At 34.4% G+C, this 16633-nt stretch overlaps 1 protein-coding gene across 7 annotated transcripts in view; it reads right to left on the bottom strand.

Moving 5' to 3' along the window:
• Positions 1-4022: 4022 nt before the first annotated feature.
• LOC110458661 (protein inturned-like) overlaps positions 4023-16633 on the bottom strand; it is a 50274-nt gene continuing 37663 nt past the window's right edge. For 6 of the 7 annotated variants that reach the window (XM_021510473.1, XM_021510475.1, XM_021510477.1 and 3 more), the window contains 14 exons: positions 16277-16479; positions 15941-16018; positions 15223-15391; positions 14690-14743; positions 14396-14458; positions 13819-14037; positions 13507-13664; positions 12934-13049; positions 11789-11869; positions 11218-11384; positions 10648-10748; positions 10173-10356; positions 9365-9510; positions 4023-7837 (listed from right to left, as the gene is read on the bottom strand). In XM_021510473.1, coding sequence (XP_021366148.1) covers positions 7738-7837; positions 9365-9510; positions 10173-10356; positions 10648-10748; positions 11218-11384; positions 11789-11869; positions 12934-13049; positions 13507-13664; positions 13819-14037; positions 14396-14458; positions 14690-14743; positions 15223-15391; positions 15941-16018; positions 16277-16479 — 1839 coding nt within the window. In that variant the 3' untranslated portion in view covers positions 4023-7737. The remainder of the gene's footprint in view (positions 7838-9364; positions 9511-10172; positions 10357-10647; positions 10749-11217; positions 11385-11788; positions 11870-12933; positions 13050-13506; positions 13665-13818; positions 14038-14395; positions 14459-14689; positions 14744-15222; positions 15392-15940; positions 16019-16276; positions 16480-16633) is intronic. The other variant, XM_021510478.1, reaches the window with a different exon arrangement.

Here is a 16633-nt window from a genome sequence, read left to right on the forward strand (position 1 = left end):
ATAGAAATAAACGCTTTTTCTATCAAATAATATATCTCATCAAATAATATATCTCATCAAATAATATATCTCATCAAAATAGAAAATAGGTTACATTACCATCAGGAACAGATAATGTTCATTATCACGACAGACTTTATTCAGCGGTATGTCTCGTGAACTCACTTTTGACGATGACTCGATGAATATGGAGTAGAATGTCACAAGTTATACATCATTTTATTATTCTTACATGTACCAAACTGTCCTAGATGAAAACACGAACTAATTTGAATAAAGATTTTGGTAATTTAGATTAATCAATAATAGTGCATATTCTGACATTTTTTATTCTTTGCTATATTAGCATTATATGTATATTCCACTTCATAGTGTTTTAATTCTAAGTCTGAAGTAATTCTTGTGTGATATACAAGTATTCATTCACTATTAACCATGTCTTTTATTTACTTATTCTGAATACTACTCAACTGTGATTCACATTTAATGCTTTTCATATATTAACACTATTTTTATATATTTATTTTTTCAAAAGGGTCATATCCCGGGGGCCTTTGTAGGTAGGGGACTCCCAATCACTTAGAAACCTGGGATATGGATACTTTCCTTTCCTGTGATAATTATTACTGCTTTTTATTAATATATGTGATTATCTCCCTTTACTTGTAATATAATATGTAATTGTTATTTTACATATGTTTGTCGCAATAATAGCTCTCGATAGCTATATATATTTAAACAGCTTTTAATGTCAGAACAGTTATTTGTAAGATAATTTATTTAGTCTTGTAACATCACACAGGGTATTTTCATAATCGATATTTCAAATACTTTTATCAGAGACTGTACATATGTCACACGTTATGTACACAATGATACACCATACTTAGTTAAAGTCGGTCACAAAAGTACGAAAGGTTTACTTGAATACTTTTATTAGTGCACAAAGAGGAATAGAGACAGTAATACAGTGTATTTTATCAATAGAAGGAACTACCGTTCCGTGTTAAGTTATATTATGTTGTTTATACACTGATATAACTGTGGGAACGATCTTGTTTACGGAAATAACTTACGGATATCGGCTTGGGAAACGGTTTCCGTTTCCTTTAAAAATGAGTCGTTCATAAAGTTTGCGGCATACAACAGTATGCATATCCATGCCGCAAAAATATAACTAAGAATGGAATTAAATTAACTGTTCAAGACGACTGAAAACAGAAAAAACATCTTATATATTATTCTGCCATAAATTCCTTCACTCTTTGTTACCTTAAGCTTTAATTTGGGGAAATTTCGGCATTTACGTCAAAAACCCTCATTTTGCACAAATTGCAAAATATATAAACAATTATCCATATTAGCCGGTAGCCTAGCTTATTGGTCTATGTGTATATTTTGACTGGAGAGCGTAATCCATACTATAGAAATAAACACTTTTTCTATCAAATAATATATCTCATCAAAATAGAAAATAGGTTACATTACCATCAGGAACAGATAATGTTCATTATCACGACAGACTTTATTCAGCGGTATGTCTCGTGAACTCACTTTTGACGATGACTCGATGAATATGGAGTAGAATGTCACAAGTTATACATCATTTTATTATTCTTACATGTACCAAACTGTCCTAGATGAAAACACGAACTAATTTGAATGAAGATTTTGGTAATTTAGATTAATCAATAATAGTGCATATTCTGACATTTTTTATTCTTTGCTATATTAGCATTATAAGTATATTCCACTTCATAGTGTTTTAATTCTAAGTCTGAAGTAATTCTTGTGTGATATACAAGTATTCATTCACTATTAACCATGTCTTTTATTTACTTATTCTGAATACTACTCAACTGTGATTCACATTTAATGCTTTTCATATATTAACACTATTTTTATATATTTATTTTTTCAAAAGGGTCATATCCCGGGGGCCTTTGTAGGTAGGGGACTCCCAATCACTTAGAAACCTGGGATATGGATACTTTCCTTTCCTGTGATAATTATTACTGCTTTTTATTAATATATGTGATTATCTCCCTTTACTTGTAATATAATATGTAATTGTTATTTTACATATGTTTGTCGCAATAATAGCTCTCGATAGCTATATATATTTAAACAGCTTTTAATGTCAGAACAGTTATTTGTTAGATAATTTATTTAGTCTTGTAACATCACACAGGGTATTTTCATAATCGATATTTCAAATACTTTTATCAGAGACTGTACATATGTCACACGTTATGTACACAATGATACACCATACTTAGTTAAAGTCGGTCACAAAAGTACGAAAGGTTTACTTGAATACTTTTATTAGTGCACAAAGAGGAATAGAGACAGTAATACAGTGTATTTTATCAATAGAAGGAACTACCGTTCCGTGTTAAGTTATATTATGTTGTTTATACACTGATATAACTGTGGGAACGATCTTGTTTACGGAAATAACTTACGGATATCGGCTTGGGAAACGGTTTCCGTTTCCTTTAAAAATGAGTCGTTCATAAAGTTTGCGGCATACAACAGTATGCATATCCATGCCGCAAAAATATAACTAAGAATGGAATTAAATTAACTGTTCAAGACGACTGAAAACAGAAAAAACATCTTATATATTATTCTGCCATAAATTCCTTCACTCTTTGTTACCTTAAGCTTTAATTTGGGGAAATTTCGGCATTTACGTCAAAAACCCTCATTTTGCACAAATTGCAAAATATATAAACAATTATCCATATTAGCCGGTAGCCTAGCTTATTGGTCTATGTGTATATTTTGACTGGAGAGCGTAATCCATACTATAGAAATAAACACTTTTTCTATCAAATAATATATCTCATCAAAATAGAAAATAGGTTACATTACCATCAGGAACAGATAATGTTCATTATCACGACAGACTTTATTCAGCGGTATGTCTCGTGAACTCACTTTTGACGATGACTCGATGAATATGGAGTAGAATGTCACAAGTTATACATCATTTTATTATTCTTACATGTACCAAACTGTCCTAGATGAAAACACGAACTAATTTGAATCAAGATTTTGGTAATTTAGAATGATCAATAATAGTGTATATTCTGTCATTTTTTATTCTTTGCTATATTAGCATTGTATGTATATTCCACCTCATAGTGTTTTAATCCTAAGTCCTAAGTAATTCTTGTGTGATATACAAGTATTCATTCACTATTAACCATGTCTTTTATTTCCTTATTTTGAATACTACTCAACTGTGATTCACATTTGATGCTTTTCATATATTAACACTATTTTTATATATTTATTTTTTCAAAAGGGTCATATCCCGGGGGCCTTTGTTGGTAGGGGACTACCGATCACTTAGAAACCTGGGATATGGATACTTTCCTTTCCTGTGATAATTATTACTGCTTTTTATTAATATATGTGATTATCTCCCTTTACTTGTAATATAATGTTATTTCACATATGTTTGTCGCAATAATAGCTCTCAGTTTCTTGTATCTTGTAGGGCATTTGAAGTTTTTGACACATCTGACCTCTGTGACTTTGAAAGTAGGTCAAAGTAATTTTTGTTCCCAAACTTTGCCAGGCTCTATCCCAGGAATCTACAAGCAATAATCCAAGACCCTGTGCCTTTTGGTTCCTCAGAAGAAGACATTTGAAGTTTTTGACATATTTGACCACAGATCTGTGACCATGAATGTGGGTCAATGTCTTCCAACCTGGGAAGCTATCAGCCATATATCATGATTCTAAGCCTTTCTGTTCTTCAAAAAAAGTTGTTTTGAAGTTTTTGACATATTTGACCTTAGTGACCTTGTAAGGACGTCAAGATCATTTTTGTTCACAAACTTCGTTTGGCTCAATCTAAGAAAGCTACAGCCAAATATCACAGTCCTAAACCTTTTGGTTCATCAGAAGATGTATGAAGTTGACATATTTGACCTCTGTGACCTTTAAAGTAAACCTCTTCGCAGATGTGACTCTAAAGGGAATGAAAAGTGGAACTCCAAAGAATGTTTCATGTTTTCAAATCATTACTGACTTGAATTTTATTCATAACAATGGTTTCATACATGACTTCATCAACAAATGTAATCTACAGGTTGTGTTTCAGTAGATGGCATATTTCTACGGAATATGAGTAATACATGTAGTTTGAGGTCACAAGACCTTAGTTATAGACGGTAATACAAACAGTTAGCGGTGCTGAGGTAACAAAGTGAGCTCTTACTTCAAATGAAGATATAATTGCTAATATTTAGTTGGGTTTCAATTGAAGAAAGGATGTATTTCATGAACAGTGAATTGATAAACATCAAATATCATTCTACTTGCACACATTACATACCTGGTACATCAATGTTGAAAAAATCAAATATTTCTGACACAAAACAGTAACATTAAATACTATTACATATATGTCCTAGCACAGAATATTTAAGACTATCCAATCTGTTGTTAAGGTGATATTCATCAATAGAAAAATCGGAAAAATTTAGTTCTTGAAATATTTTCATAAATATTTGCTTGCGATATACCAAGATAACATTTTTTTCTTATGAAAGGAGCAAAATCTTCTCAAAGTTTCACCCTGTTCTCAAATTATTTTTCCAAACAAAATTGGACCCAAAGGTGCAAAACATTACAGGCAAAAATTCCCCTCCCATTAATATATACCAGGTATACGTATAGTACAGCTATAACCTGCATTAAGGTTATAAGAGACGCCATTATCAATCACGACATTTACGAAACAGAAAGTAAGAGGTAGATTAAATCATATCTGGATATATGCATTAAATTTTTAAAAAATACATAAAATAAAATAAGTATGACTTTTCATGTAACGTTGGCATGAAATGACGGATGTGAGCTTATGATATGGCAAGAGTAACCTGTTACTCTATAGTCAAAGTCTTCGGAAAAAGAACCAGTGACAAATTCTTTGTACGCTATAAGCTGGTGGAATTTTGAAATATTTTAGCACTAGAAGGATTATTTTTCTAATAGCGGAGGCATCTTAAATTTACAAAGATGTACAAAATAATGCACTATCAAAAGAGTCTGCCTCGCATTTTTTCTTTATTTAAACTGCTAAAGAATGAAGTTTGTGTTGCAAGATCGAATTTTTTAAACAAATCAAATTTCCAATTACAGCATTTACAAATCATTTACGGAATAATATTGGAATATTATATGAAGCACATCAGTTCATACATGTATAAATTGTTATCAGCCAGTACCAACAAGTATAGATATAAGTAAAAAGTTTAACAATATTTGCTGTTTATTGTCTTAATGCAGAATAATAGTAAATAAGTATAAGTAGTTACTTTCTAACAGTAATATGGCAAAGTGAGAACTAACTTGGTGGTTAAACTGGAGAAGGACACATTTTTACAACCCTGACCTGATTTACATGTGGAATGAACACATTATTATCCAAGTATAGCACCGTCTATGTGGAATGACAGGTAAGATTCCTAACGTTATCTCCATAATGTCAGCAGGTTGATCATCTTGTGTATCAAGTGGACGGATATTGATCCTACACATCTGGTCGTCCCTCTCATTGAGGGTAACTTGACCAGTTAACGCTTTCCCTCACAATAGAGGACTGTCACAAAATATTGTGGAATTATCTTTATTTAGGAAGAGAAACTCCATCTAACTGGCCTATGTTGGGATGAAAATGGCCAAAAAATGATTTCAGCTTGTGATATGTTAATTTTTATGACATGACAAATAAAACATCATGTTCCTTACCTAGATGTACAGTTTTTAAACAATATTAAACTGAACTATTGACACAAGTTCAAGCTTTGTAATGAGTAGAAATGATAACAGCAGGTTTTGATAATGAAGGTTTTTACAGAAGTCAACTTTAAAATTAACAGCTATTTAGTGTCCAGCTGAGGACATACCCATTGCATACACAAAAACTTTCACTTAAATTGTAAGTTTTCTGTTCCTTTCAAAGTTGCTTTTCATCAAAAATAATTTAGAAATATACTACATCAACAGTAAGGTTGCAAAGACTTAAACTTCCCATTGGACTTCTCTGTTGTGTAACACATTTCATCTGAGGAATTACTAGAGTGATGTAAATACACAGTGTTCTACATACCGATAAAGGTTTGACACAAATATGTGAAAATAATGACACACACTCACTAATGATGATTTAAATAACTATATCACAGGTATGTAAAATTTGGCACATATCACAGTCATTATAATCATAGTACACTGCTACACGTTCACCTGTATAATAATCCACAGGTGTTTAAACTCCACACAAAATAACACTGATACAAACAATGAACCCTCAAAACAATTCACATCACACCAGTCATACACACAACACAGTAAAACTCCACACCTACATACACAAGACATGGGCACGAATCTCAAAACACTACATAATATTATCAAACGACTACAACTTTATGTATATCAACATTTAATATCAAATATGAAAGCTATATAAATTATTTTTGCACAAAGTATAATAATACCGTATGTCCTTTTATACAAACATCTTTCAAGCCTAAAAGCTAGCTGACACCATAAAATACTGGTATATATTCAAATCAAATAATGTTGTAAATATTAAATACCACAGGTATTTGATTTTACACTTTAATGCTATTAAATAATTACAAAGCAATAAATATCAATATATATTAATTAAATAAGTAGGCCGTATTGTCATTTACCTTCTCTTCACCCATCTATGGTCCATTCCCTTATCTGTCGCAGTTTATTGCTCAAGTATTTGTTTCCAGATATCATCAGGGTTATCAATGACATTCTACACTGATCATGAAAAGCACAAGATTCACTGTAAATATAAATATCTTATAACAAACAATATAAATGTAGTAAATGTGGACGGAAGCAATTAGAACATCCTTGTGAAAAGCACTGCCAGTTTTCACCTTTTAAATAATGGAAGTGTGCATTGAGAGAATGTCAATACTAATAAGTATGGTATTCATTCAATATTTTTATCTTGATATTTTTTTATCTTGATGGTCCTTTATTATCAGCCCTCCTAAAGCACTAATCATTGATTTTATAGACTAAATTAAATAAAAGAAGGCTTTTTACAATATTCATTGGAACTTTAAAACCCTGTAATCTTCCTACAAAACATGGTGAACTATTGCGATGCAGGATCACCCATAGATTTGCTTAACACAATACAGAGAATAAATGATTGCACCAATTCTACTATTATGTTATGGTTTTGTCGGATTGGAATCCTCAATATTATGCATGATTTGAAGCGTGTTCCATGATCAGAGAAGTCACAGGATGGTTTCACAGCTTGTCTATACACGCTATAGGATAGCCACATGTATGACAAATCCATTGCTTCAGTTGAGGTTACGATGGCAAGTGATATTGCTTCAACAGCTTGACCCCAATTAGTCGTATTCGACAAACTCTGGGCATTCTGGGCATCAATGACAGAAAAAAAATCCTCATGGAATGAAATGGTTTTCAAGGAAAATTTTGCACTGGCCAGCCAGAAGCTACCCAATCTGTGGAATAAATTCTGATCTCCATGACCCACTGCATTGCATTTGGGTCATCAGGAGCCAAAGTCCATGCGTAATGCTAATCCTATGGCTGTCTGTGGAACAATTTCAGTTTGGTCGTCAGGAGCCAAAGTCCATGCGGAATGCTAATCCTATGGCTGTCTGTGGAACAATTTCAGTTGGGTCGTCAGGAGCCAAAGTCCATGCGAAATGCTAGTTCTATGGCTGTCTGTGGCACACTTTCATGGAAGCACACAAATAACTCTCTGTTGCCAGGGTAACGCCGTCTACAACATACAAATGTCCTCAATAAAATCTTAACTCTATTTATTTTACAATTGAGCTTTAGAAATATTTCACCTCCATTAGTGATATTCTGCCTCACTGATTCAGAGAAAAACATGTTACCGTCCACACAATCATCTTATTCTTTTACCTTACTCTGGCTTTGGCAGAAATAACAAGAGGCCCAGAGGGCCTGTATCGCTCACCTGGATATCTAAGCAGTCATGGCAAAATATTCTCCAAATGAGATCCAAGGGAATATGCCAGACCCCCAAGGCTAATCCTTGTAGCATATCTGTATTAGATTTTCCATGCCCAGCAATTATATGTATGGTTATGGGGTGGGGATCTCAACTGTTCCCAAGCTGTGACTCAGAAACTAGGTCCCTAGGGTTGTGGCCAGACCCCAGGATCATTTTTAATATCATGACTGCATTTGTCTCTTTTTGCCCAGCATTTTTAGTTATAGTTTTGGGGTGGGGATCTCAACCATTTTGAAGTTATGACCCAGAGGTTAAGTCTCCAAGGGTGGGGCAGCCCCCAAGGCCATCCTGGAAGCATATGTGCATTCATCTCTTTATACTCAGCAATTGTATACATGTATATGGTTATACAGTGGGGATCTCAACCATTTCCAAGTAATAAACTTGTTTTGGCCCCACCCCTTAGCCCGAGGGGTCAGCCCCACCATTTGTACAATTTTGAATCCCCACCACCTAGGGAAGCTTCCAGTCAAATATGGTTGATATCCATCTCTTAGTTCCAAAGAAGTCGCTTAAAGCAACATAGCCAAATAACCCTTTTTGGCCCTGCCCTTAGCCCCCTTGGGGGTCAGCTCCACCATTTGTACAATTTTGAATCCCTGCCTCCATGAATGCTTCTGACCAAATATGATCGATATCCATGGCATAGTTCTACAGAAGAAGTTGTTATAGCAATATAACCAATTTGCCCCCTTTTTGCCCTGCCCCTCAGCTCCCTGGGGGGTCAGACCAACCATTATTACGATTTTGAATCCCTACACCTAGGGATGCTTCCAGGCAAATATGGTTGATATCCATCTCTTAGTTCCAGAGAAGAAGTTACTTAAAGCAATATATCCAAATTGCCCCCTTTTGGCCCCACCCCTCAGCCCCCATGGGAGGTCAGCCCCACCATTTGTACAATTTTGAATCCCCACCAAATAGGGATGCTTCCAGTCAAATTTAGTTAAATTCTAATCAGTGGTAAGAAGAAGAAGTTGTTTAAAGAAATTGTTGACGTACGGATGACAGACCGACGGACACCACAGTATGGCATAAGCTCACCTTGGTCCTTCGGACCCGGTGAGCTAAAAATAGAATATGTAGGAAAATGTGTGTTGTGGGGATAGGCACTTTTTTGTGACGTCCACCACTCACAATAAATTTTCTCATGTTGCCTCCTATAAAAATGCTGAAATATGAAATTATCCACCACTTCATTTCCTATCAACTTAACTACATGTGCCCCCTGTGCCTGTCCCTCTGTTATGTAACACGCCTACATACCCAATGACCCAGTAACTGTGAGCTGGAGGCACTTTCTTGGTGTCTGGTGCTACACTTGGTTTGTACTGGAACAATGTGCCTTGCTCCTGAACATGCTTGAAGGTGTTATCCTCACCAAATCTGTGCTTGCATGTTGTTTCTGGATTCTGTTCAAAATAAATCAAAACAAAATCTGAACATGTTGTTTATATTCTTTCTCATACCTGTCACAAAACTTCTGTATGACAAGTATGTTCAAAATTGTGACTGTTAAACGAAACTAGTATTTGTATGTCCCTATTTTTCTTCAATATGATCCTTTTTATTCCTACAAATGAAGTCTATGAATATCTATATTTCCAAAACATCCCAAAAGAAATCAGTGAAATAATTTGGTGTTATTCTAAATTACCAATAGATTAACGAAGCCCTGGTAAGAACATTAACAAGGAAAACAGAATCAGTCTGTTTTAGGTAAAAAGGCTTTTTCTCCACCCTAAGCTAAATTTAAAGGGACTTTTTTTGACAAAGATCAAACTATGACAGGTAAAAATTTACCTCATGTTATCTTCATGTTTCTTTAGAGAACATACCTATTGATCTACAATTATTTCCCAAGCAATACTTAACCCTTTCACCACCGCAGACCATAATGGACTCATCCATATCGGCGCATGGTAGAGTCTACTAAAGTTACATAGGGGTGAAAGGGTTAAGCAATTACACATGAACAACATATGGCATAATCACAACAAAAGAACTGAAAAAAACACACCCTGTTAATATGATTTTGATACATTACATGCGTTGATGGAGATTATTCACTCACCATGTTGCTCCGCTGGAACTTTTCGCGTAGTTGTAGACAAGAGGTGCTGAAATTGTGTAGGACTTGAGCATGCAACGCTCCCTGAGACATGCTCATCTCCTGAGAAGTGGGGCATACATACACTCCCTCCATGCCGTCAAAATTGAGATAGTGAAACAACACATTGTCTACTCCTTTAGTGACCCTGGAGTGATACAAACGTAAAATAAGCTTTAAATATCACATCGACACAATTTTGAAATAAAACTTGTTATTTTCTTCACTTAAATCTTATATAATTACATAGCTATGTGGTATGACCATCACATTGGGTGGTGTACATGTTCAACTTAACTTTAAACCCACACGTATGTACTAATCAGCAAATTACACAACTGGCTTTAAGTTTTCCATCACTCCAGTTGTTAAACTTCATGTTAAGTGTGTTTACTGACTTGATTACTTCATCTTATCTTATCATCAGTAGTTTACTCACTTGATGGGGTAGACAGACTTGTTCTCATCCGACACTGTGGTCAGACTCTGGTTCATACTGACCATGTCAAACACTGACCCGGCTTTACTAAGGGTCTTACTCTGTAACAAAGAATACACGTGCATCAGATATATATTCTACAGAAAAACATCACATTAACATATTCCCAATCAAAAGCACCTCGAGCGGAAGCATTATATGCACGTCAGACCCTCGGAAGGGTATTGGTATATTGGAAGCAGGTAGTGACATATGATACAAATATGTCAACTGCCACTGTTTTGTTTTTTACTGTGACCTTGCCTTTCATTTACTGTGTTTATGGCGCATGTTATTTTGTAGCTGCGGGAACCGTAGCTTCTATGTCCATTTTTTTTTTTTTATTGTTATCGGGTCCATTATGGGCATATAAAAATGGCTTTGGTCTTTATTTCATTATTTCTTGGACTCATAATCTGTAGAATATTTTTGAAACAACCATAATAGACCAACACTTACTCAGGTAAAACTTCAACATATATTTAGTCTTTAATTTATGTACACAAACGCTGAGCAGTGTAAAAGACTTACTGTGTTGCCCCGGCTGACACCTGCACTACTACCACTGCCGCCAGAGTCATTGGACCCATAGGATAGTTTACTGCCCTGTCGTCTCATTACTGGGGTGGACGTCTCACTTCCTGTGTAAGCTGTACCCTTACCATGAGAAATCCTGTCCACTTCTTGTTCATCATGACCTACAAAACCATATCATATTGATAACAACTCCTTATCATAGACTGCAAGAGCTGGAGACATAAACAATATTCTCTTACATCAATGTATTCAGAAATATTTAATTGATAAGTAAATCATACTTGAACTATCTCAAGGCATGGAAAAGAAAATCTAGACTTTCTGAAATTCATCAATTTAATAATCATGTTTAGATTAATACTTCACCTAAAGGTATCCTTCAGTTTAGTTTTCTGTGAAGCATACTACATTATAATGCATTATAAATTATATTATCAGTCTAAAAACTGTGAAAGTAAAATACATGTATAGCTTGATCTGAAAGTAAATAAATGTATACATTTCTACACTGATGACTAATTTTCTACTACAGAATGAAGTTGAATGGGTGATGTCAGATACTCACTATAGAAGTATGTTCTATTAGTGACATAATAAGAGCCTAGCGGCCATGAGGAGTCAGGAGCAGCTCTAGCAGTTACAGCGGCTGTTGAGGCAAGGAAAGAGGCAGGTGATAAAGAGACGAAGCAGTGCTTGTGTAACAGGCGTGATTACCACACTGGTAGACTTTTTGTTATATATATATATATTTTACATGACAGGTGAAATGACTATACACATATGGACATTTACTACTCTACAAACACATATTTACATAGCATTGCCACGACAACCAAAGCAAATTCACCTGTCAATCTGAATCATAGCACTAGGACTGCCACAGACGACATTGATTTCTATTGGCCGCCAACGAGACAGACACAGGCTAGTGACAATCAATATGCATGTACCCCAGTTCGAGTTCATTAGAGCAGGAATTTGGTTTATTTCACACGTATACAAAGAATTTTAATCAAAAACTTATTTAAACAATTACTTTCTGTTAGCATGCGCCTTCCTTAAGAATGTTGTCGGGATTACTGCATACTGATCACATATATCAATGGAAGCCACACTTAGTCATACAGTTCAGTACTTACAGTTTTAAGGATAATATTTGATTGCCATTTCTTTCATTTTTCAATGGTTTGTAGTACATTTGTATGAGTATTTTAAAGTCATGTTCTATTACAAATGTAGATATATATAAGCTTTCTGTGTCGTTAAGCTATACTTGACTTACAGGCAAATATCCTGATATCACTTCTAGCTACAAGGTTGATACATGTACATACAATGTAAGTCAGGATATAAAGGATGGATAAACGAAGTGAAAGATAAAGTGACACAAGGTGCATAAAATATACAAGTGCATAAAAGTAAACAAATCTAATAGCTGTGCAACGACACTACAACAGATAACACAACATTTCACTTGCAACAAATTTAAATTTGACAATAAAGGAGAGTACAAATGCCAAGCAAATGAGAAATAATAACTTGAAAATTTGAATATTTAAATAAAGTAGTTCAGCAAGAATTTCACCATTTTGTGTTAAATCTATGAGATGTCTGTGAAATGCAAAGCAAACATGTATAGCCCAGACCACAAGTGTGGGATTGCTAGAGCAGTGATGTAGAAATTCTAGTCAAGAACATTATTATCCTTACGAGACTTTGGTGATCCTTGAGATTTTGATGGTGTTGTATCTTCTCTCTTTGGTTTGGTGCCAAGCATCAGAGCATCGGCACTGGCAAGGGATGGGCCACTTTTCTCAGAGCTCAATCTAGCACACACAAATCATACTTTAAACTTTTTCTATCTAGAGATTTTGTTCATATATTAATTTGTGGTGATTTCCTAGACTATCTTTCTACCAAGAAAGTATTGCCAACCTTGACACTTTTTAACAAGCCACCAATTTAAGACTACAATGGGGCCAAACATTTCATATTTTGAAGGGGAAAAATAATGATATTGTTTACAGTATCTGTTTTCATAAATTAACAAATCTAACTCTGCTTATTGTACAACCTTAACTAAGGCAGTAGCAGTAGGTCCTACTTCTGCAAAAAACTTCAGCAGAACAAAACTACAAAATAAATTAATACCATAAGTAGCAAATATAATTTCAGAAAACAAATTAAAGTCATCATTTGCAGATTTTATGCTCTGGTGAAGGCAGCCACAAGAATCTACAGTTAAAGAGAATTATATTTTATACCGGGTACTGGCGACCTCACCTGTTCTCACAACACTCTGCCATGGCTACATCATCAGTCTCCAGCTGTAGTAAAGTTGCCTTAGCCTGACTGATGTAGAAAGGATCGGGGCGAGGGTTTCCGTCAATTGTCCTTGCACATCCTCCTGTCTCAAGCAAGGTTCCTAGCAGGAAACTATTCTGTTAACAGTAAAAGGCACTTTGAATGTACTTCTAATCAAAAGACAACTGTTTGATTCTTCATTGGAATAACAAATTTTACTGAATTCCTTGAACTATACCCATATATAAGAGGGAGACAACAATGAATTGTATAGACAGAAATCTAACTCACTATTCCTACTATTAGGAGGAACCAGCGCCCAGAAGGCTCATTGTAGCCCACAGGAGAGGCCTGGGAGGGTCGACAGAGCCGGGATGGGAACACCTCCCTCCAAACAACCAGTTCCTCAACATTCTGTTTGGACACCAGATGTAATAGGCAGTGGTACTTCAGAAACAGGTGGACATCACGCAGGTCTTCTGCTGCCATGTGGTTAGACAGCAGGTACTCCTGATAAATACACAGTTATAGTATACGTAATACACATATATCTTCACACCGCCCACAAAAAGATTACTAATTATTTATATTTTTTAACTCTACAACCAAATCAAAAAGGAACATGACACCTCTTAAATTGTTGTCTTTACCTAAAGCTTATAATAATAATCAGTTTTTATAAATTATAGAAATGTTAATTTATTAGGATTTAATAGGATATTAGTGGACATCAACATAATTTCTTATCAATGTTAAATCAATAAACTGTGAATCAACAATCTAGTTCATAACATCACAATAATTCTTCCCAATTTCTTTTTGTCTTTTTTCTTTAATAAATCTGTTTTCCTCGGATGTCAATAATCACCTTATAGAATAAGCAAGTGCCCAGTATTGTAAATGTTCTTCTGTCAAATGGCAAATCTTCTTCCTGCAGTGAAAATTAACCATGTTAAAGAAACACTCATAATGATAACAACATAGATAACAATCTCATTCTAGTATAAAAGAAAAGTGTAGGTTATTTATATTAGCTTATAGTCTTTCTTAATAATTCTCATATATAAACCACAATTTTTGTTCACAATACCAAAATGTTCCTTTTAGTCACACAGGTATTACAGAAATTATAACCATTAGCAATAAATTAACAAACTCTTACCAAGTCATCAAAATCTGCTGCTTCAAACTCACTGAGTATTTCATCACAAAGAACCTGCAACAAAATCACACATCTATTTCAAATGAATTCACAACATAAAACATGCACAAACTAAACATGATCAAGCTGCATTGTTACTTGCACAGTTGTTTTTTTGCCTGCAATCCTATTTAGAATCATACTAGAAATTTCTTGAAGTTTATTTGTATTTTTTCATTAATTCTGAAAATCATCTGATAATTGTTTTTATTTGCTCATCAAATCCTCAGACATTTCTGTCAGAACTAAGTTACAAAAAATTTACTGAGGGGCAATGCCAAGCAAATGTAAATATGTAAAATTCTTCAGTTAACTGTACAGCTGTCTTACCTGACAACATTACAAAATAGATTTTACTATATGGTCTCTTATATAGGTAGTATCATCCCACAAAAATTTGTGAAAATGAAACTAAATGAATATGCTCATGAATAAATGTGAATACTAACAATACTGATATGCTAATAATCAAAGATCTAGATGTTTTACAATACCTTGTTCTCCTGTGATAATTCCAATGACTTGGTACCGGGGACGGAGCCACACAGGGCCTTATAGGACGGACTAGAGGTATTGTTGAAGCTATCAGAACCAAAAATCTTGTTAAGTGTCAGACTGAACAGCTGGTCCAGGTGACTTTTATGTCTGGGTTTCCTGAATGCCCTGAAAAAGGAAATAAAAAAAGAAATGAAAAAAAAATCATTATAAGTTTGATATGTAAATTAATCACCAGGAATATGACGCAAGGAAGCATCTATTTAAAATGTATAAAAATGATAAAGGAAGCCAAACAAAGCTAACAGTTTCTGTATCATATGTTTTGAAACAGAAATACAGAAAAGGGGGGGGGAGGGGGGGACTTTAGTCAGTAACAGATAAAAGTAGTATTTCATGTAGTGTTAACCATGCTGGAATACATTTTAGCTACAACAACACCTGCCAAACATATTTATAGTCTAATGAATGTTTAATACCAACAAGTAACATTTCTTAAGCATTGATGATGGAATAGAAATGTTAGGTGGACTACAATACTGTTTTGGCCAAATTAATGTAAAAACTAATTAATGAATCTCAAACAAAAAGGTGTCTCATTAGGAAATTCTATATTGTAGAGGTATGACTATATTTTCTCAAACATCTCTATATATGTAATTTCTGTTTTATAAATGTCAGACCTAATGACCCTGTAACAAGGTGTGTAAAGCTTACCTTGACGTTGAGCTGAATAGGAGATCCATCACCTGTTGTAGCTCAGACTTGATACAGTGGAGGTATTGAAGGGGTACTCTGGAACACACATAGATAGAGCTGTCATCACATTGTACACTTCAGATCATCTATACAGTGCTTTACTATACTAGGGACAGAGAACATACATCCTCCTCTCAAATTTTACTTGATTTCCAGATTTCTAGAAAAAATCCTTATAAAATATTCTACATTCTATACCCATTTAAAGTTACATCATTCTTATGCAAGTTAGAATTATTATTTCATAAAAGATACAAAGTACAAAACCAAAGTAGTGTTTCTTTCAAAACTTACCTGTTAGCAGGCATGGCTATAACCAGTAAATCCTTTCCATATCGACTGTACACTGTGTGGATATATTGTCCTTTGTACAGTAGAGTGGATGTTTGTACTGCAGTACCAGTGACCTCTGGCAGGACCCCACATAGGGTTAAGAATAAACCTCTAATTTCTGTTGCAATGTTGTCATCCCGAGGGAACATATAAAGAATGTCATCCTATAAAAAATTAATCAGAATCAAGTCAGAAAATCATCCTTAAAACAATGAAATAATAATGGAATAATTTCATTATAGATCTGTAGTTTATGAAAAACAAAATGTGATTTGTGCCCATTTCTTCATCTCACATGTGATGACATATGGCTAAAAT

Source organism: Mizuhopecten yessoensis, unplaced genomic scaffold, assembly GCF_002113885.1.
Source record: "Mizuhopecten yessoensis strain PY_sf001 unplaced genomic scaffold, ASM211388v2 scaffold9685, whole genome shotgun sequence".
In the NCBI taxonomy this organism is placed as follows: Eukaryota; Metazoa; Mollusca; class Bivalvia; order Pectinida; family Pectinidae; genus Mizuhopecten; species Mizuhopecten yessoensis.